Source organism: Saccostrea cucullata, unplaced genomic scaffold (assembly GCF_032062105.1).
Source record: "Saccostrea cucullata isolate Sc308-1 unplaced genomic scaffold, CSIRO_AGI_Scuc_v1 ctg51, whole genome shotgun sequence".
NCBI lineage: Eukaryota > Metazoa > Mollusca > Bivalvia > Ostreida > Ostreidae > Saccostrea > Saccostrea cuccullata.
Window position 1 is genome coordinate 282,501 of NW_026930899.1, and position 22,302 is coordinate 304,802.

Here is a 22,302-nt window from a genome sequence, read left to right on the forward strand (position 1 = left end):
TAATGATTTTTGGGTTTTATTGATGTTAAAAATGTTCAAATTTGATGTATCAGATGACAGCAAAGAAATTGAAATGAGATTAAGAAACGGACATGTAGAGAGTATCTTACAAATAACTCAGGACCAAATGGCTGCCCCCTGACAGCAGAAAGGATAGTTTTTTGACGCTGGACAAAAGGCAGTGGAGACCCATTGTTAGCCTGTGTCATTTCGGGTAACGCTTGCATCTGTACGATAATCAAATCAAATGAAATGAATCAAAAAGATAAAACCATAAGAATATAAACCCCTGAGGCTGGCAGGGCTACCCCAGTCATTTAAGTGTTTTAATGTTAGATATTGTTATATTTCAGTGCGATCAAGATATGGTGATATTAAAGATGAGTTTTTTTTCAAATGACGGAGTGTGTCCACCTGTTGTTAAATAGGGCTTCTTTTTTTAAACAAATTGAAAATGGAAAATGAATTTGATGGCAGAGGAGTGCTGATCTTTATGAACCAAATGGCATGTCCTATCTGAAATGAATGTGTAAGAAATTGTTACAGCTGTCTTGTCTCTTTTATTTTACAAATTGTGTTAAAAGGATGAGAGTCACCAGATTTTAAACTACAGTCAAACCTCATTATCTTGAACTCAAAAGAAAAAAGTAAAAAAAAAACTTCAGATTAACCAGAGGATTGAGATATTTAGCTTAAAATGAAAATTTAAAAGATTTGTCTGTTTGACATTATTATTACTACAAAATATACAGGGTATTTGAGATATCTGAGTTCAAGATAGTGAAGTTAAACTGTATTAGGAATTCTAAAATGATAAAATATTTCATTAAAAGTCTTCTAAAAAGGAAATGATTGGGGTTCTTTTTGTTTCATTGATTAAGTCTTCATAATGACTATGTTGGGTTTTAATAATCTCTGTTTCAATTTCTTAAATGAGTTCTGATCTGACACTCTTAATGAAATGGAATCTCAGAACAGAGAATTTATGTATTCTGCACAAAAACAATCACAAGTATTGCAGTAAATCGGAGGAATTCTGTGTAATGACTACTTTTAGCCGGTCCTGTTGCATGTCTCTGCCCCGTTAGCCTCAGATATAGGTTTTATTCATCTGGAATTTTTCACATATCATGATATATAATGGATTTTCAGGATATATGTTGTCTGATTGATCACTTTTGTGTCTGTCTTTTTCTTATTATCCAAAAACTTCCGATCATTCTTTTTGCCCATTATTGGAAATTGTATGCTATTTTCATATACCAAGCATAACACTATTTGACTGATTTCATTTCAAACACACCCTATTCAGTATTTTAAGGTGGATACAAACAATTAGAAAAATGTTGAGTAGTCACTTCATATCCTGTTTTAGACGGTTTTGTCATAGTACTTCACTTGGTTTATGAGTTGACAAATAAATATATGTCTTCCAATTTGGAAGGGGTGAGTTGAGATGCCAGATAGTGTCAGTAGAATTCACTTTGGAATAGCCTGACATTATTACGGCCTGCTCCAAGTGTGCATAGTTACATAGCTGTCCACGGTGTTAGATGGGAGATGTCTTTTGTCAAGACCTTACAGATATTACCTCTTTCCTTGCCTGTTTGGCTTTGATCTTGTGGTATTGCTTGTATACTACATGAAGATGAAATCAATTTTCCCAGTGTTTATCTTTGCTAAAAGAACAAGATGGCACTAAGTCTAGTGATTAAAACCTGAAGCAAATATAATCTAATTCTTTATTTGTCTAGGTGCGTATGAAGTGGAGCTATAGTCTCGATTCATGTCATTTAGCCAGTTCAAATAAAACATTATGGATAAACAGTTTGGTCAACAGTTTAAAATTCATCTACATCTCCGTGAACAAATTTAGTATTTTTTTTCTGACTCTTGATTTTAAACTACACTCTACTCAAGAACAAAGATATCCTGAAACATTTGATTCAAGCAATACTTGAGAATAATTGATCAGAATGATTTTTTTAAACAGAGTCGGTATTTTAAGCGATATGGGTGTGTCAGTGTTTTGTGGTTCTGTGTTCTAATCTATATTTATTGCATTTTAAAATCACATAATAATACGGGATTTGCCTCATAAAGTCCACAAGATTAAAATGGAAACACTGAAAATTGGGAAAAGAACTGGATGTCTTGCAGTGTTTTATTGCTAGAAATCTTTTTGTACCGGGGTGCAATCACATTTAATAAAACAACATTCAATTGGCATGAACAATGGCCTCTGCTTTTGTTACAATTCATTTAATTTAAATAAACCGCAGCTTGTTTCCTTAAAATCGTTTGCATTCATCAATGTAACAAGTTTGCACAAGACTTGAATCTTTTAATTTCTTTGTAATAGTAATCTGATTAAATATTTTATGAAGGGAAAATGTATGTGAGAATAAGAAGTTTGTGAATAATCAGATACTGACGGACGAGTAGCTTCCTGGGATTTTTAATATTGACTCTGCCCATCGATTCCCCATGATTCCATTTTCAGAACTGATATTGGCATCTTCTTGGGATACAAAAGGCAGCTGGAAAAGTTTTTGAAGAACTGTAATTTATTTGAGAATTACAATTGAGACTTGTAACTTGATTCATAGCTGTTGACAGAACAGTTTTTGGTGATTATTAGTAATTGTACTAATGTCTAATCAAACAGCAGGACTTGTACATCTTGTTTTCAGGAAAATCCTTCTCGCTAGAATTAAGCCATATTAAACAAGAATTAGCTTTTAAGAGCCCACTACAGTATAGGATTTTTGTTTTTCTCTCTGTAATTCAGATTGGCTTTTACTAATTATATGAGTTCAAAGTGGCAATGGAAACAATTTGATGCTGGCCTTTTCCTGTGGAGACTTTAATGGAGTATTTCTGTCAATAAAAAGGAATATTTTTCAACTTCAAGCAGAAGGTCTAAACAACAGAATGAATTCTTTTGATTTCAAATACATATTAGCACTGCGCAAAATTATTTCACCTATAAACAACATCATAAAATTGATTAGAAATTCATCAAAAGGAAAGGCTCAATTCATGTCATTGCCATCGGATTCAAATGTTTTTCACTACAGAAGAATTATTGACAAACTAATTTCTCGTGCTTTGTAAATAATTATGATAAATGTAGATACCGGGAAATGTCTCTGTGTTGCACAGTGCATAGCTTTTGTAATTTTTACCTCTGAAAAGTTGCAGATGTATTTTTAACTTTGATTTGTGAAACAAGCACCTGTAATTACACAGAGATATGGAAGTTATCGACAGCCTGTGCTAGCTGGGTAAATCATACAGATTAGAATTTGCCTTTATTTGAAATCAAGATAGAATTTTATATCAACAGCTATAATTGATACTAGCCTTTGATGGTGGAGATTGGCACGTTAGTGTCCCAATAAGGCCGTCACAGCCCTAATTAGCGGTAATATCGCACCATTCAAAAATACGCATTAAAACATTGTATGACTTCAATAGATTTGTTACCATTGTTAGTGAATGTGAGTATTCTCCCCTTTCCAGCACTAAACTCAGAATATTTTAGAAGAAATTGAAAATATTTTTTTTTTATTTAAATTACAAGTATTTTACAATAAATTATGATTTTGTTTTATGCATGGGAAATGTAATCATATGTAAAGAATTTTTTTAATGTGTGTACATTATGTACTGTCTTGAACCAAGAGAAAAAAAGAAAAGAGTAAATTTTGAATCTGCTCCCAGTATCATTGATTTGGAATGCCCCTGGAGGAAAATGAAATATTTCACTTGTGAAAAAGTTTGAAATAAGTTTCTGAAAGAACTGTTTTATTTAAAAAAAGTTCTATGTTTATGTAAAGTGAGCCAAAGGCATTAACAGATCTGAAATAAATCATTTGTGCTTGAATTGTCAAATTATTCTTTGTTAAAGTTGATTATTTCTTGATTTTTTAAAAATTGCTATTAACTGCTGAGTTTAGATAGACTAGTACAGTATCTTATTTCAATTCATCATTTAATCCTGTGAACGAATTATTTGGATTAAATGGAATAATAAACTACCTCTGAAATTTCAAGTTAAATTTATTTGCTTTAGATGGCTCTTGCTTCTCTCTGCCTTATAGGAGATTGCTATCTCCTTTTGTTGACTAAAGATATTTATTTCAATTGTTATTTAAAAAGCATAAAAATCATTGCAAACATAAGAGATTTTGACAAGAGTGTACAGGTTAAAAGTTCAGCTGGGTTGTAAGTGAACAACAAGATGAGAGTTGGGGGACAAAGAGAAGACAAATGCACAGGGTCTCCTCCTAGAAAAGGATTTTCTTTTTCTATCATTTACATGTTTAGTTCTGTTAAAGAAAAAAGTAAATTTAGTATTTTTAATTTCTTTTTTGTCTCCTGAGAAGTTCTTGTATGAGGTTGTCACAAGCATTCACTTTTATGTAGACTCCAATTTAGAGGGGAAAAGAAAATTGAAAAAATATTTCTAGCAAGTGTATTATTTTTGATACAATGGATTCAAATATATCTATGTTTTTTAAATTTTATGTTTTGTATTGTTAAAACTGATCCATTTAGTGGGACAGGTGGTATATAAAGAAGTTTGTGAAATATAATCCATTTGTCGATCAGTACCTAAGCTTTAAGCACGAAGAAATAGCATTTAACACCGGCCATAAATTGTCAGTTTAATAATTTATGGGTATTCTATCTTGTGTGCATTTAAGTACATTTGCTATTTAATATTTATTTGTTATTTGGGCTCATTGAGAAAGAATTCCTGTTTTGCACCTGAGTCCAAATGATCTATAGCTAAAGTGACTGATGCACACCTATCATATATTATTTCAACAGTCAGATAATTGTTCACCTGGGTAACTTCACAAAGAACAAAACTTTTTTCACTTTAAAATGAGTTTTATTTACGTTTTAGGAGCTAAGTAATAACAGAGGTATTTGACATTGATCATATCTAACTTTTAATATTTCATGGGTTGATATGAAAGATAATTCCTTGAGATTCTAGTTGGTTTTTCGTTCCTCGTAAATTTCACGCCGCTACTCCGCATGAAAATTGATAAAAACTGTCATTAAATGCAAATTCTGTGAAATTGAAAAAAATATAATTCACAATGAACTGTTGTATCTCTTTTTGAATAGTCAGGTTTAAATGCTGGCCATAAATTTACTGTTGGTGACCACAGATTGGGTTTAGAGGTGACCTCAGGTGAAGATGCTGTCGGCTGACGTCTTCTCAACTTCAGAGAAGTTTAAAACATAAATCGGTCATCCATTTAACACTGTTAAGAGAATTTATTCTGCCACATAAAGCATTTAAATTTAATTTTTTTCTTTAATTAATATAATGTTATACAAAGTTGTTTCCCTTTATTAAAAAGAAAGTGTTGCCTCCCCTTTTTTGGTGTAATATGGCATGCTTTTGTTAGATTGGTTTGAGCCGGAGTTTGTCCCAAGATTCATCTTATCTTAGATTTGTGGTGATTTTTTTTCTGTCTGCCGCATTATAATTTCAGGACTTTGAGCAGAAGAATTTAAAAAAAACTAATTGAATGATAGAATCTTTGGTGTATTTTTCACAATGTGATGACTGGGATGAATAGGTTTAAATGTAAATTCAGTTTTTCATTTAACATCATTTAAATTCTAGATTAAAATCAAATAAAGATACATATCTAAACTGAATCTCCTTAAAACAAGAACAAAAGTTCAAGAGGAAAAGACATGAGAATTTGTGTAAGCCAAAGCTGTGTTGCTCTTCATAGCTTTTATTTGATTTTTCTTGAAATACGTAGGATTCATTAAATCTTTTGTCCTCACTATAACTCTAGACTCAAAGGAAGAGGAGAATACTTAAAGACACTGTAGTACAATAAAAGAAAATGTTAAGTAAAATGTCCAGAATTAAAGAAAAATCTTTTAATTGTTGAGATTGAAGTATTTTATTCTGACTAGAACAGCCTTTTTATTGTGAAATGTTCTGAAATTTAAAACATGAGATTGAATTGTCTTCACCATAAATCACTATTTCAATAATTTTGTCAGACTCTTTTGACATTTTTAATTCCTACTAAATAGGATAAGGTGACAATCCATTTTCATGCATTTTTTTGGAATGAGGTGCAAAATGCCTATAGTGTTAAAGGGTTATGGGGATTCCTTTATCTGTCAGACAATATCCGAATTGTATATGACACAAAGGTGTTATTCCTCCCCTCTCTGGCCAGAGGGAGCTTCAGTCAGACTCATCTAGATATTTTATTTTGATACATTTCATTTCAGCAAATTATATCTTCGTACAATTTTTATCCCAACAAAAGAAATGCTTGCAGCTCTTAAGTGAGGGAATTATTTTTGTGTGTGGGCCATGATATTCGATATTTACCTGTTTAGCAAGCTTAAATCATGTTATATTTTTTCTAATTTGTGGCACACAATGGGTTTGGGATTGAAATGAAACATTTGAATATTAAATGCAAAAAGAGATAATAAGAGCTTTGCAGGACAAACATTTGATTTCATTCAGAATGTAGAAGATTCTGCGTTTGAAACGACAAACCTATACTTAGAAAATCGGTAGATTTGTCATTTGAACTGTCCGCTGTCTGAGAACCATTGAAGTTCACAATTGTTGCATGCAGAAGTTTGCTTTACAATTCTTTTTCCACTTTAATTATGAATAGCATCAACAGTGGTATATTTCAATGGCTTTTGTCATGTTGCGGAAAATTGTATCAAATTAGGAGTCAGATTTTCTCTGTACCCCTAGCACCTGCTGATAGCTTGTCATCCAAAGGGCCCAAAATTGAATTTTCTCATTTTTATTTAACTATAATTCCCTCAGGTGCACTTCATGTTTAAGGGCCAAGACATTGCAGTATTAAAGTCAAGTGGATACTTTTTTGTTGACGGCAAATCGCAGTCAAGTCTGCTGTTATTTTGAAATGTGCAGAGCATTATGATGAGAGGTTTTAGAATAATTTGCATTAAACTGTTAAATGCTCAAGTTCACCCTTTCTTTGGGCATTTAAGGTGTGAATCACATGGGTAACTTTGTATCACCCAGAGATTAAGATTATGATATTTGCAAAATATTAAAGAAAAAGTAGGAGAGATCATTTTAAATTTCCTTCATCTAATTTGATACTGAGAGGTTGCATTCATGTGATTTCAGCTATATGAATTCATAAAATGGAATTCACTCAAATGCAAAAAAACATTTAATGTTTATCGAGGCATAAGTCCCCCATGTGGTGAACATATCATGGCTATTTGTGATGTTTTCACCCCGGATGAGGTAGGGAAGGAAAAAAATCAGTGTGATTGCCTTCCTATTTGAAACCGCAGTTGAGCATCCAGCACATTTATTCAGAATTAATAAAGGTAATTTCAATAAGTGTTTTTATTGGTAAGATGATGAAATTTTAGGATGTTAGGGGAGATGTACCGGGGCTGCTGTTGCTTATTGATAAGGAATTGTGTTTAATCTACATCAATTATTCACCAAATCAATAAAGTTATATCACCAAATAGTTCTAGAATTGAAAAAGATAAGAAAAACAAACAATCTCAGAATGTGTGTTCATTTGAAATGGTGATAAGGAGAGACAAAAATGATGAAATTGGTTAAATCTTTTTCTGAGCCACAACTATTTTCCTGATCTTTAATTTGACTGTACCTCATGCCACGTAATCTGAATCCGATTTTAAGTTTCTCTGATTTCACGCAGGTATCTTAATTTGCATATCCAGTTACCTGTTAAAACACGAAGGAGTCTAAACCTTCAAATACCATGTCGATCTTTTATAGAAGGCTGCTGATCAGGCTGCAAGAACACGATATGATTTCAAAAGTTCTATTGATGAAATATTTGAAAACGTTAATCAAATGAAAAGTATGGGTCTTTTGGGCATGAAGATCGGCTTGTTCGGGCACCAGAACATTAATTTAGAGTAAAATACCGGTTAGCTTGTCTTTGACAGACTTCAAATTATATACAAAGTGATTCGGAGGCAATTTTTATGATTTCTCTATAATGGAAACCCTGTCCTGTGTAGGATGAGTACCTGTGGCCCCCGAAGTTACATTTCAATATGTTGTTTATTGACTTAGAAATATTATGTATCAAGATGAAATATTAGGCTTGGATCAATGAGTGAAACTGTAGCTTTTCTCTGGGTACGCAGTTGTAGGAGCGTTAAGGGTTAGCTGGGCCAGGTGACGAGTTTTATTAAAATTGTACGATACAATCTCCTTCTTTACTGGGTATGATACCATCAAATAAACCAAAGGAATAATTTATGTCTGTAACCTGACTCCATGATAAAAATTACAACTTCCACCAGAAACTTCATTATTCCATCAAATTAAAAAATATTCAATTCTATTTATATCAATATAAATGTGAAACAAAGCAGAGGGTATGAATTTTTGCAGTAAGGAAAACAATTAAACACAACAGTGTATATTTATTTCTGTGTTTGCAATGTGCCGTTATGCAATAAAAGTGGCTGTTTTGAGTCAAAAACCCCCATAGATCAGCTGTTTTGCAGTTTAAATATGTCATTTCAGCCATAAAACCAACACAAATATCTCGATTTTTTTTCTTTCTGAAGTGATTTGGATCTGTGTCTTACCATGCAGTAATAGTGATTTTATTGTATGACTCGTTTTTGTGGTTGGGATATCTCATCGTAACTTCATTTATTGCTTCACCAAATGGACAATTTGTTACACCTCCTATTATCTAATTTTAAGTATTTGTACATCATTCTGTTTGTTTTACTTGATTTTTAGTTACTGACATTTGGCATATGACAAAAAAAATTTGTGTTTTTTGATTTACTAGTATTCATTTAATTTGTAAGTAAGATGTCTCATAATCTGCCTAATAGAATTGTGTCCCTTTGTAGCAGTTTTTGAATAACTTTGAAAATGAATTAAATATAGTTTCTGGGTTTTTTTTTCAGTGCTCGCCCAGGCAGGCCACCAAAGAGAAGTCCCTCGATCCATGCCAGTCCCGAAACTCTAGAGAAGCTAAAGAAATGCAGAGTCGATGGCGACTATCCTTTTGATCCTCGAGCTCTTTATGGTAAATAAAAGCATCCATTCAACAACATTATATCATTTTACCCAGAAGATACAATCGACTATCTCAGAAACATAACACAGAATCAGATATCGGAAGTGCTCTTAATAAATTTATCTGAATGTTCATTGTCAAATTTTGAAAAACAATCAGCAATTGTTAAAGTTTCGTAGAAAGCATACACAGATACTTACACAAATGTCCTTGTTACATTTGTGATCTAACTAATATAAAGCTTCCTAGGGACATGAACTAAAGAAATGCGTTATTTGTCATATGGCCTTGCATTAATGATTAAGCTGATATTTAGTTTTGTTGTGTGATTTGTATTTATTTCATGTATCCGTCATCATGCAAGGACTGGCGACTTCTTCACCGAGTCTTTGGTTAACAAGATGATGAAATAAAGAATAAAATGACCGACCATTTGAAGTTTAGATTAATTTACCTATTAAAAAGATGTTAGATTCAAATAACAATAGAAAGATTTTCAGCTTCAGCACTGACAGGTTTATTTCACTCCCTAGCATCACCTGTGGAATTGCGACTTTCTAGGAATTTGGCAGTGCGTCCAATTTCTGGCCATCCCAGAACTCACAACTGGGATTTTTAACATTGCAGCAAGTCCAGGTTTTTTCAGCATTCAATTCTTGGCAATGGTTAATGATATATTAACAATGGTAGAAATAGAGGGGTATTTATTTTTTTCTTGCCATTATTATTTCTGAAACATATGAGTACAATCAAACAACTTGGCAGGTTTGTAAATTTGGAAAAGTCCAGTCTAAATACTGAAATGAACAATTGGGAGGTTTAGCTTTCTATCCAAATCAGAGAGAAAAAAGTCTTGGCACCCACAGGGATATAATAAACACAACAGATTGGGATAGCGTGACTGCTTTTTGTATTGTAATTTCAAAATTCTATTTTTATTGAAATTAGATAATGGAAAGAATTCAGTGAGAAATAAATGAAAATATTTTATAGCTGTATGAAATCAACACCAAATGGGCTATTGGAGATATTTAATTAAAACATGCCAATTGGAGTGATAGCCGTCATAATATGTGACAAAAATTTTGAAAAAGGAAAATTGCATATGATAAGCTGGGAAGTTTTATCAAAGGAAAGCTGTGTATTGGGCTGAACCCTCTGAAAAGGAAAGCAATTAAAGCTGTAGACGATATGACCACAGAACATTTGAAGATATCTAAACAAAGCAGTAATTATTTTTAAATGTGGTAGGAGGAAATAAACAGGGGATAATTTATTTTGCATATAATTGTATTTATCAAGCATCATTAATTGAATCTTAAATCTGGAGAACATTGATGGACTACACGTTTGGCATGACAGAATCATTAACTTCTTGTCACCTTTGCTATTTTCTTATCTGGTCACTGATATTTCAGGAAAATGACTTTTTCCTATTTATATGAAATAAATGGAATTCTGTGTTTTTCTTCAATTGGTGGCAATGAAGGCTTGTAATATGACCAGTGATTAAGATCGGCTGGACTCTCTCTCTCCGTGACAATTTCTGTGGAACTGTTCAGGTCAGCTGATCAGTCTTCAGCCAGCGTTAATGGACAAAGCTGAACGCTTTCATTGCTTAATGTGCAACAAAATATCTTATCTTTTGAAACATTTAATGAGAGTAGGAATTTAGATCCTTAAAAATAATTACATGATTCTGTATCCACTTCTAAATATTTTGAGCCAATTGTCCTTATTCATGCTGTTTCTTTGAGGGTCCTGCCTGTTATGAAGGGGTTTCAATCCACTTGTTTACTGTTTTGTTTTCAACATTTGCCTTTTTGTTTAAAATTACTTTGATAAGATTGGATCCTTTGCTAACAAAAAACAAACAAATATGAAGCAGAATGTTTGATAGCAATCGTCACAAATTCAACCAGTTGTCCTTGTGAATTCGTCACGGCAATACAACTGAATGTCATGCCTACGTCGGGGTGAATTCGGTCAGTATTCAGTTTGGGGAGGGGCGATTAGTCACATGGGTATGGCTGCGGAAAATTCTACAGATGTAATATACGGAAACCTGTAATTATAAATCTTTTTCTTCTCTTGTACTTGTGGCCCTGAAACACATATGGATATTTCTCAATGAAGTCAATGCATTGGAAAGAATTCTGTCCTTCCATCCAACATGAAGTCAGTAGAAAATGGTATTTTTTATGGTTAACAAATACAATGGGTGCCTCAGAGGTTACAGAATTACAACCCAAGGTTGTTGATGCCAGTGCAATATGAGATTAACTTTAGGAATTTGTTGATCAGATGAAGAAAATGCGATAAAAACTGTTCATGTTATTTCATGAAATTTTATGGCCTTGAAGAACACATTTTGTGTAAATGTGTTTGCTTTATCAATGAAAAGTTAGAACTTTATTATATGATTCTGATTATCTGCACATTAGTGAGAGCTTACAATTTTTCCTCATTTCCTAATGGACTACATTATCATTGGCCGCCTTGTTTTATTAATTATATCATTGCAGCATTAAAATAAATGGAACTTTTTTTCAAAGATATATGAAGTCATAAAGGTAGTCACTAATGCAGAAATCCTGTGGAATTTGCTCCAAATGTGACCATTTTGGTATTTGTTTAAACCCCTAAACAAAAGCATATATTTTGTAGAAAGAAAGACTAATATCTGAGATTTTGTTTTCAATTTCTGAGGTTTTTCGGGAAGATCTCCACATACCAGTATTTCCATCATTAGTCTGGACTGGGAAATAGAAACCATCTTACCAGTTGTACACTTTCCACAGTAATTTTTTAAAATATGAACTTACTGAAATCATTAAGTCATTTTCAAAGCAATTTTAAATGTATTCAATATTTTAGAATTCTTCGTTGCTGTACTTGTAAGGTGCCCTTCTTTTCTAGATAATTACCGGTAGTCTTTCAAGAGGAATCTTTTTTGGAATATTCAGGATTGCACTTTGAATTTCTTGAAAATTAAATATTTTCTTGTAGGACTTTCTTCTTTTCTAAAAGACTGTTTATTTTTCCAATTTACATGATTAATGATTAATATCTAGAAGAATCTTACTCTTGGGAACTTGTGTTATAAACCTAATTGCACTCTTAAGAAACTGTGCATTAGTACGCCATTACTCAGAGTTAAACAAAAGCTGAACTGGTATTTATTTCCTCTCTGATGCTAGAAATGTCATAAAATCCTTTTAGACTGTATGTCTTTGATTATTGATGAGAAGACTTGGGTAACACATTTAACGAATTGTTTCAGTATTATCTGAGTTATGTCCCTTAGATGTTGGACAGTCATGAATACATACATGTTAACCTATTTTGATGAAAAAGAGGGAGATTCAGACCTCAAAAGCGGTAGCATTGCGCGCGTGTTGTTTAACGCTTTGATTATCGATATCTTTCATGTAATATACATGTATATTATAAGCCTTAAATGAAATCATGTACCTACACTAATTAATCTTAAATATCAACAGCAATAAGAAGACAGAAACACCTTAAGTTTGACATAAAGTACAAATTCAAATATTTTTCATGCTCATCATTTTGCTTGGATTGGTTGCTTTACATATAGCATTTTGAAGAGTGATCTTTGCTGAAATAGCCTAGAAGCAATAATTCTGAATGTTCATTCAATTTTTAAACAAAACAAATGATGGCATTGTTTAATCTAGATCTAAAACAAGTTGTATATTTCGTAGTATAAACAATTATGACAAAACGAAAGTAGAGATTGCCACATGGCTTGGTTAATCGAGTGATTTCTTTTGACTTTATTGATAAAGTTGTGAGCTTCTTCCTTTTAAAGACGATGTCAAATGTTTTCATTTATTAAAAGCCGTATTTTAACCAATGTAATCACTGGTAGTCTTGTTGTTGTCGTTGTCAAATGCTTGAAATCTATGTACAAAAACAGCGTTTGTATGATTCCGAGTCAAATCACGCGATATAGCGAGATTTTATGAGAGTGGCTTCAAAAAATGAACCAAAAATACAGCTTTTGTAGAAAAAATGAATTAAATCGGTACATATATCGGGAGAGTTAACAATATGACAATTATATTTGTCTCGTTTTCACCTTAATATTAATTTTACATGAAATTTCTTTGATTGTGAGGAAATGACAAAATGTAAACATATATCCAAATGACATTATTTGTCTGAACAGGGAAATGAAAGTCTCTTTTCTGGGTTGACTAGTTAATTAACACAGATTTTACAATCAGATGAACGATTTTCTCTCATGCACCTTCAGTGTATCACTGTTTCAAGTAACTCAGACAAATAAGTCAGCAGAATATATTGAATTGTTATAATTCCAGGTAATTTTTCTAAACTTGTTTATGGTGGAAGCACAAAGTTCTGCAAAGACTTATGAATATTTTTAAGGTTTAGAATATAAAAGTTTTATGACTTTAAAAGTTATAAAAGCAAACTGTTGATAGTAACTTGACTTTCTTCTCATAGTCCGGGGTAGAGCATTGATTTACTTTAACAGAAAATCTAACTAGCTGGCACCTGAACATCAAATAATTTGTTAACACTGGGGATTTATATGATACGACATGTTGAAAACCCCCATATCTTTCAGAAATAATTTACTTTCCAAAAGGATTTGTTTTTGATGGATTTCGATAATGGAGTATTAAAATTGTCATGCAATATTCAAAGGTGTTTTTAAATAAGAATCTATTTCATTTCAAATGTTGCGACCTTAGTGTTTTAACCGCTGGGCACAAACCCTCTTTATAACAGTCAAAATTAGGTCTTTGACATTAAAATCAATACATAGCATTTCATCCAAGTGAAATCATCCATTTACTAGTTTTAATAAAAGAAAATATAGCCCCATGATCAATTGATTTAGAATTAAAGTATTTATGATTTTTATTAGATACCGACTCGTCATGAAATTTTACCACGAAGCAAAGGTTGTTAGGGAAGCTAAAATTTCACTTTTGTATTAAGACTAATGGCTTTCCTTATTCATCTTTTCCTTAGTTTGAATTAATAAATGAGTATGTTGCAACTAATTAAACAATTTGATAATAGCCCAAAGTAAAAATGGAATTACTGATGAAAACTTTTCTTGACAAAGACCCACACTGAAATCTCATATATTAACCGAATCCCATTGACCATTAGACATCTGTTAGCATAGAAAATATACAAATGACTTTTAAAAATGAAAAGAAGAGGTCCATTATAAATGTTTATGAAACTTTTAATAATAAGTTGTTTGAATTGATCTGTCTGTGTGTTATAAATGGCATGATTCAAACTTCACTTGGTTCTCTGTAAATAGTCAGGTATTGTGAAAATCTTTTAAAATGACAAAGGCTTGGTTTTTCAATTATTTTGGCCTGGGGATCAATGGGAGATATAGCCAGCAGTCATTGATTGCCATGAAATCAGGGGGCTGAAGTGGCCCAGTTCTGTATAACTTCCCATGGTGAGCAGCGCTGGAAAAGCTTCCCGCTGAAGAGGATTGCACAAGGCCAGCTTCCGAAGCAGCCCCACGAAGAAAAACATTTCCGGATTGAGTTGCATTATGAAACTCCTTTGTACAATTCTTTATTCATTATCAAGCCATTTAGGAATCTTGACATAGTTTGAATAGCTGTAACATTTTAAAACTTGGCCAGAAAAAAACTGGACCACAGTTCAAGGTCATATGTTATCCATGGGAAGATAGTCCAACACAGTGCCCCAATTTAGTAGATTTGTCTATATTTCTGTATTTAGTCTACTATAGAGTTTCATTTTTTTTGCAGATAGGAAAGCTTTCCTGAATGGATTTCATAATCCATATGCCATGGGACCACTTGCTCCTTTTATGCCAATTAACCCAGTGAACATAATGACCCCACCAGTTTCCATGGCAATGGCCTCTCACCTTGGACTGCGCCACGAAAGTTCCTTACTGAAAGACAGAACAACTTCAGAGTCTGACCTCATATCTCCAAGGTAACAAGATAATGTCGTGAAATGGGCTGAATAATATGGACTAAATTAAACCGAATACTAGTAGATTAAAAATTAACAATATTTTTTATAATAAATCTGTTTGAATAATGAGTGAAGAATGTACAGTGCACTATAATTTTCTGTGGCCCAGATTAGCTTGCAATGACATTGAGAAGTTTTTAATTTGCCAGGTAAACTTTACATGTACTTAATCCTTATTAAAGATTAACTTTGTTATGAGGATTGTATGAAAAAGAAACAATTAATAGAGTTTATCAGAAGTATTGTAGAACAAAGGGCATCTTTTTGCATTGCTGCACCTTTTTCCCATTTGATACTGAATTTAAATGTAAAATAATTGTATTCTTTAGAAGGCTGAGGATTGTGTGATCTTTAGGAAGGAACAGGTCCTCTAAAGAAAAAGGAAATAAACCCACATTTATCTCATTTCCCTTTCAATTCCTGTTTGTTTGATATAACAAAAATAAATTTCAAATTGAAGAAGAGGATATCATTTTTAAGTTTTCATATTTTTTTTCCTGTCCAGATGTCACAGATGATATGGTATAGGAAATACATTTTTTATGATAAATGTTACACTTCAGAAGTGAAAACTATCGATAAGAAAAAATTGAATTTTTCTCTGAAATAATGAAAATCTATATGCGTTTGTTGAGTGTCATATATTAGAGAGGGCAAATTAGATAACATCTTGTGAAAGTTAGCCAAAATAAATATTTAATATTAAACTAATATGACTACCACAGAAGTTATTTGTAATGCTCAAAGATTCAAATTAAATCCATAATGCTCATAATAATTTGCACACAGACTTTAATTCACTATTGACGAAAAAGAAATAATTTTTCATTAAATCCAATTTGTCATTCCTGTTCTGTATGTAAAAGAGGCTATGTTTTTGATCTGTACAATTAACTGTAGATTTTCAGTTATAAAGTAAATGTTACGTTGTAAAACTGACAAAAAGAAATGGTATTAATTAATAATTTCTTTTTCATATGACAGATGCTCAACTCATTATTTCGCGTTAGTAAAATCTGCTGAATAAAAGATGTACCTTCAAAATACTTATATAATCAACAGGAATCCGTAATTGAAAGCTTAATTTGGGGTTTGTTAATTCTTATAATATTTGAATTTGCTGTAGGATTGTGTCTTATTAAAATGGTGTTTATAATGATTACATTGTACAGTTATTTAATCAGCAGATGAAATCAAAAATTTTTGGGAACCTCCAATTTTATATATCTTGCAGCAAAGCCTAATTACAGTTTTATGTAAGTTTTTTAGTTTTGATCAAAATCTGCTTGTGAGAAAATAAAATATCATAGAAAATGTTTCTGGTCCAAACCAATGTTTGTTTCTAATGGATTGTTCGCTAGAAAGGTTTGCACTTCCTCAGAAGTACTATAGAGATCGCAGATGAAAGACACGGCAACATTTGAAATGTTGTTTGAATCCGTAGGTACAGAATCTGTTTGACATGAGCTAATCTGTTTGTTCCAACAGTAGGCAAAAAATAGGATGCAGAGAAACGAATTTCAAATGAAGAAAATTGTCAGATGGAATATTAATGGGAATAATTACAAGATGTCGATAGATGTATTTTTGTGATAAACAAGCCTGCAAATGCTACAGATGTAGCATATCATATTTAACTGCAGGTTTCGATCAACAATTATAACAGAAGTAAACCATGTAGCAGGGAGAAAAAAAATAATACAAGGTTTAAATGAAACTGAAATCTAAACTAATATGTGCAGATCACAAATAAATATTTATCAGTTGCAATATTAATGACACTTATTGATACAATGATATGCTAGATTGAAATCTGATGTGAATTTGTCAATAAAAATTATTTTGCTTTGTTTTAGGTGTCGGGATGAGCGTTTGGACAATTCATTAAAGAGTAGTCACATTACGTCACCACATTACGAATCCGACAGACTCCGAAGTTTGGACTATGACAGTAAGAAATCTTTGGAAAAAGGCCTCTCCAAAATTTAATTTTGCCTCAGAAAAATGTTAGGTGTGATGAGAAAATTGTTGAATCTAAATGCTTCTTGGGAGATGAATATTTCTTATATCATTGCATGGAGAACTTCACACATTTATATCACCAAATCAATTTTCAACTAAATTGAAAAAACATTTGTTTAGAAAAAAAACATTTACTATGGCTTTCATCATATCAGAAAATATAATTCAATTCTTTTTATTATCGAAAATCATCTGAAATGTAACTATAATGTAGGTTTCTCAGAATGTTATCCCCCAGACTGCGCTAGCTTCCTATTAGAGTCTGCGTCAAGTGGAACTCCTAATTACACGATACGAAATGATATTTTCTACGAATTATCACAAGTACAATTTGTAAAGAAATGAACATATTCAGTAGCTAAGAGATAAGTTGGGGGATTGTAGATTGTTGAAGCCCTTGGTTTCTACTGTGTTCGTGATTCGGAAGTCGTCGGAAAGATGCCACTACTCAAGATTGGCAACGAATATCAATTCAGAATAAATTGGCTTCAAATCTTAAAACACATATTTGCCATTCAAATGTATTGGCGTTATGTCTTGTGAGGACGGGCTCCTCATCACATCTGATTAGCACACTTATATTTGATGATTCCTAATGAGCTACTAAATTACTTTATTGAATTGAATGATTAAATGTATTTATTTTATTGCCCAACTTTAATTTTCTTTTACAGTCTTGTAAAATTAATTCAATTTCGCTTTTTCTGCCTGTGTTCAGACAGATTGTAGGGGGTTAATTGCATGTTAATGGAAAACTGTTTCACATAATTAATACTTCTACTCCAAGTATGAAAAGTGGAGCGTACTAATGCGGTGTAAATGTTTCACTATTTATAGTGATTCTGACTTCATTCATACAAAACTTCATATAACAAAGTTAGCTCAGATTCCTCTTTTTGTTATCTTTTATTTTTTTTAGCCTCTTTGTGTGTGTTAATAAAACATTTTCATATCAGTTGTCTTTATTCCCTTTTGACTTTAATAAGCCTTAGAGATTACGCACATTAAAGACAAACTCCTAGTCTGTACATTTCTGATAAAAGTTTAGTCAACATTTGGGAAACAAGGAGCATTCTTTTATACCATTGCTACTAGAATAAAACTCACAAGCAACAAACAAAATATGACTCAGTTTATTTCTTTGATAAAATTTAATATATAACTTCAGAAGATTTAATAACTTTGGGCTTGTTAGCTGAGCAGAAGTCCTTTCTTAACAAGATTAATTTTTCTTGTTTTTTTTTTTATTTTAGATAACAAACCTTTGAATTTACAAGTGAATGGCCATGCCAAAGATCTCTCGACTAAGTACCATGGGAAAAGCGAAGATGAAGACGACGATGACAGACTTTCTGATGATCATAATGACGGTACATATAATTAGTACTGGACTCTGCATAAGGGCTGGGAACCAGTCACGGGAACCAAAAAAAAACATAAAAAAAAAAATAAATCATCGCCACACTACTTAGATTAACTCCTGCATTGAAAGATATACCATTTCATCCAAATATTTAAAAAAAGTAATTTCCTGGCAAAAAAGATATGGTTTGTAATTATCGAAGACATCCATAATCATTCCTCGAAACTTAGAGTAAATGACACAGGCCTTGCTGACCACACAGTGGACAACCATTGGAGTGACCACTGGGTCCCTTCCTCTCTCTCCTTAGGGGATTCTGTCTGGTTAGAACCAATTTGTAAAAACAAATTTGGGATATCCAGACAATTATTCAACAAATAATTTTGTGATTATCTATCAGAAAATAACTGCAGGTGTTCAAATGCATGCCAAGATTTATATTACTGAAAACAGGAGGATCTTTTTTTTTCTCTAGAACTACAAATAGAAATGATACTACAAACATGAGCTGTAAGTAAAATACAGTCAAACATTCAACTGATAGACGATATATGTAGGAAAGAAAGAATTAGTTCCTAACAGAAATGAGTAATTTTCAATACATTAAGAAATAGTTGATGTGGAAATTTAATTTCTGGGACTGCTCCTCCAGGATCTTTGGCTGTTAACGTCTTCTAATCATTTGAGCTGACCACAAATTTGATCATTTTAGATGGAATGCAATTAAATACCAGATAATGAAAAATTCACTTTGAGGCCAGTACCCAGAAAAAATGGCAGAATGATATTAATGAATGTACACAATATTAGATGTTACAAGAATCAGGCAAACATTTCTGTGACCATCTTTGTGGAAACGGCATGTCCCTGGAAGGTATAAGATGTTTATAGTAATGGGAGACTTTAGGATGACAATGCTAGCATGCATGAAATAAGATTTTTGTTTCAATCAGATGAAGAAAATCATTGTTTTTATCAGTTGAATAAATTCAGTCAAAGGCACATACAAATTGATTGGCCAAGAGGCAGATCATCAAATCAGGGATAGAGGGAGATTATTTGCTCACTTATCCGTCTGCAGTGCGGTGTCATTCCACTGTCATGAAGATCAGAATTATTTTTTCAGACCAAATATTTAAAAATCAGGGGGTCATAAAGGTTTTATTTGTTCACCATTCAAATCCTGAAAGAATATGGGAGAAAAAAGAAATGCATTCTTTGTACAATGTATGGAATTTTTACTTTCTCCAGTCTGTACAGAAGCCTACAATTAAGGGATTTAGAGACATTAAGTTATTATTCTTTATGAACTTCCTATATTAACTGGCAGATGGTTAAGCAGGAATTGATACATGCTCATCAAGTAAATCCAAGCTGTTGACCTCTTATCACCCCAATTGTACAGCTGAAATGCAACAAATGGTCAAGATGTTTATCAGATATATAACTTTTTTTCTCTTGCAAATATGATGTAACATTTGCACAGGTGTTAAACATTTGTTCATCTGTACGGATAATAAACAAGTTCTGTCAGAAGACGGCAGCCTCTTAGGGATCAGTCATCAGAGGGAGGAAGCCTCATTCCTACACAAGAGATGACAGTCGATTAGAATTCTTGTAAATATGCACATTAGTAGTTAATACCTCTCCAGCTACATGCATTTGATGTGATACAGCATGTTCTTATCAGGGTCAGTCATATGTTTGATTTGTGGGGTATGAATCGTATGTATGGATTGATACAGATTGTGTTTTCAATTACCCTGATCTGAATTAATGGCTATTATCTGAGATATTTCACAAAATACTGAGAACGTTTCAAGCCTAACACTTCTACAAATGATAAAGTGTTGCTTAATAAAATAATGCATTCCTTAGCAACACTCCAAGTGTAGGTTGTTAATAAGCTTTTAGAAGTTACAAATGATCAGAACTTCAAAATAATCAGCGGTATTTCTTTTGTCACAAGTTCTATGATACTTTTACTTTTATTTGACTGGTAAAAGAATTTGTTGCCTAAAGATTGCACATTAAAAAATGACATTCTTGCATTTTTTTTTTCTCTCAAGCAAGCAGTTGTTCATTTTGTATAATTTGTTGCATATTTTCTCTGGATTTATTACATCATCTGTTTGTTTACAGATTTGGAGGACAGCCTTGCGGGCAGCGATTCTCTGAATGGCAGTGACCTTGGGGACAAAGTGGCTCCCCAGGTGTCCTCCTTCCAAGCCCAGCTCCAGAACGGAGAGATCCCCAACATCTCCTCCATAGAGACCCTCCTCCTCAATATCCAGGGACTCCTGAAAGTCGCCGCCGAAAACGCCCGCCACCACGAAAGACAACTCAGCATTGAAAAGAGTAAGTATCCCCCCTTATGCACCTTTTGCAATAGATATCTTATACCTTCACTATCAGATTAAAATCTAAATCTAGAAACAACTTTTCATCTGCTTTTTTCTTGCGGTGGTTATGCAGACTGCACTGCCATAAAGTAATCAAAACCCAAATGGTTTGAATAGTTTAAAAAACTGCTTTTGTTCTTTTTATGAGAAATTTGACACATGGAGGGCCATTCTTTTGATGCCTATATCAAATTATTCTTCACCCTTACACAAAGTTTAGCAATTATTGGAAGAAAACACTTTTATCGGTGTTAATAGTAAATTTTCTTGTTGACTATTTCTTGACAGAATCGGGTAATAATATCCGATATTCATCGTTTCATCTTGGCCGTAGTGATCTTATCAGTATTTGACTTGCGTTACATCACTGCAAGCTCAAACATTTGAATAAGTTATAAATTCTTCCATAACTTTTGCATTTAAATGCATCTGTGAAGAAAAAAAAGATATAATTATGTCACTCATGCACGGACCCAGGATCCATGGGTTTAGAGGAGGAAGAATGACCCATAATGAGAGGGGAGATTCGTTTACAGAATGTTGTAGAGTCAAGCCTGTTATTATGGGTTTACATCATTCTTTATTACATTAAAAATCACATAACATATTATCAATGCAAAAAGAAAGTATTAATTTCAGTTCCATCTTGCAATTGTGCACTGAAAAAATATCAAATATATAAATTACTTCTTGACCCTCTTAAAAACCAATGAATGAAAAGGTAGTAAATGGCACAGAAACAAGAGCAATAACGTTAGAATCTTGTGATCTGAGGGTCATCAGTGCGTTTTCAGCCGGTGTAGTGGATGCTTCATTGATTCCGCACCCAATCACCCACACTAGTCCAGCAATTCAAGCAAATTATACTACTTTTGTTGAAAAAAGAAAATCTTGTATTTATCACTTATTTGAATTCACTATTGCCATGTTACTCTAATTCTCAATACATTATTCCCAGAGAAATTTTTCGCTCAACTGAAATCGAAAAGAACATTCAGTTGGATTGAAATTAAAACAGTGTTCAGAATGATTAAGTGGCTGTTATTTAGAAAGCTGTAAATCAAATTCTGATTCATTTAAATGTTTGCTTTGGAATTAGCAGTATTTGAATAAATCAGCATTGTCACAAGGTGTCTATTAATTGGAATAAAGAACTTTCCAGTGGGTTTCAATGAGCCGTATTGATTCAGTGTGTGGCGTTAGCATGCATGTATAGGAATGGGAGGATTTACGTTGAAACTTTCATTTAATGCGAAACTATTACAATCATATTATTTTCAACAACTTAAAATCATTTCATGCTGTTAATATTTCATGCAATCTGAACACATGAAAAAAGGCTTGATAAATGATCTAATACACGACTGATAAATAAATGATTGAATTTGCATTT

At 32.6% G+C, this 22,302-nt stretch overlaps 1 protein-coding gene across 1 annotated transcript in view; it reads left to right on the forward strand.

Moving 5' to 3' along the window:
* The window catches only part of LOC134230494 (dachshund homolog 1-like), a 35,173-nt gene that overhangs the window by 7,765 nt on the left and 5,106 nt on the right, over nucleotides 1-22,302 (forward strand). The window contains exons 2-6 of the mRNA XM_062712330.1: nucleotides 8,974-9,095; nucleotides 14,888-15,080; nucleotides 16,979-17,073; nucleotides 18,398-18,514; nucleotides 20,650-20,865. Of these exons, the coding sequence (XP_062568314.1) occupies nucleotides 8,974-9,095; nucleotides 14,888-15,080; nucleotides 16,979-17,073; nucleotides 18,398-18,514; nucleotides 20,650-20,865 (743 nt within the window). The remainder of the gene's footprint in view (nucleotides 1-8,973; nucleotides 9,096-14,887; nucleotides 15,081-16,978; nucleotides 17,074-18,397; nucleotides 18,515-20,649; nucleotides 20,866-22,302) is intronic.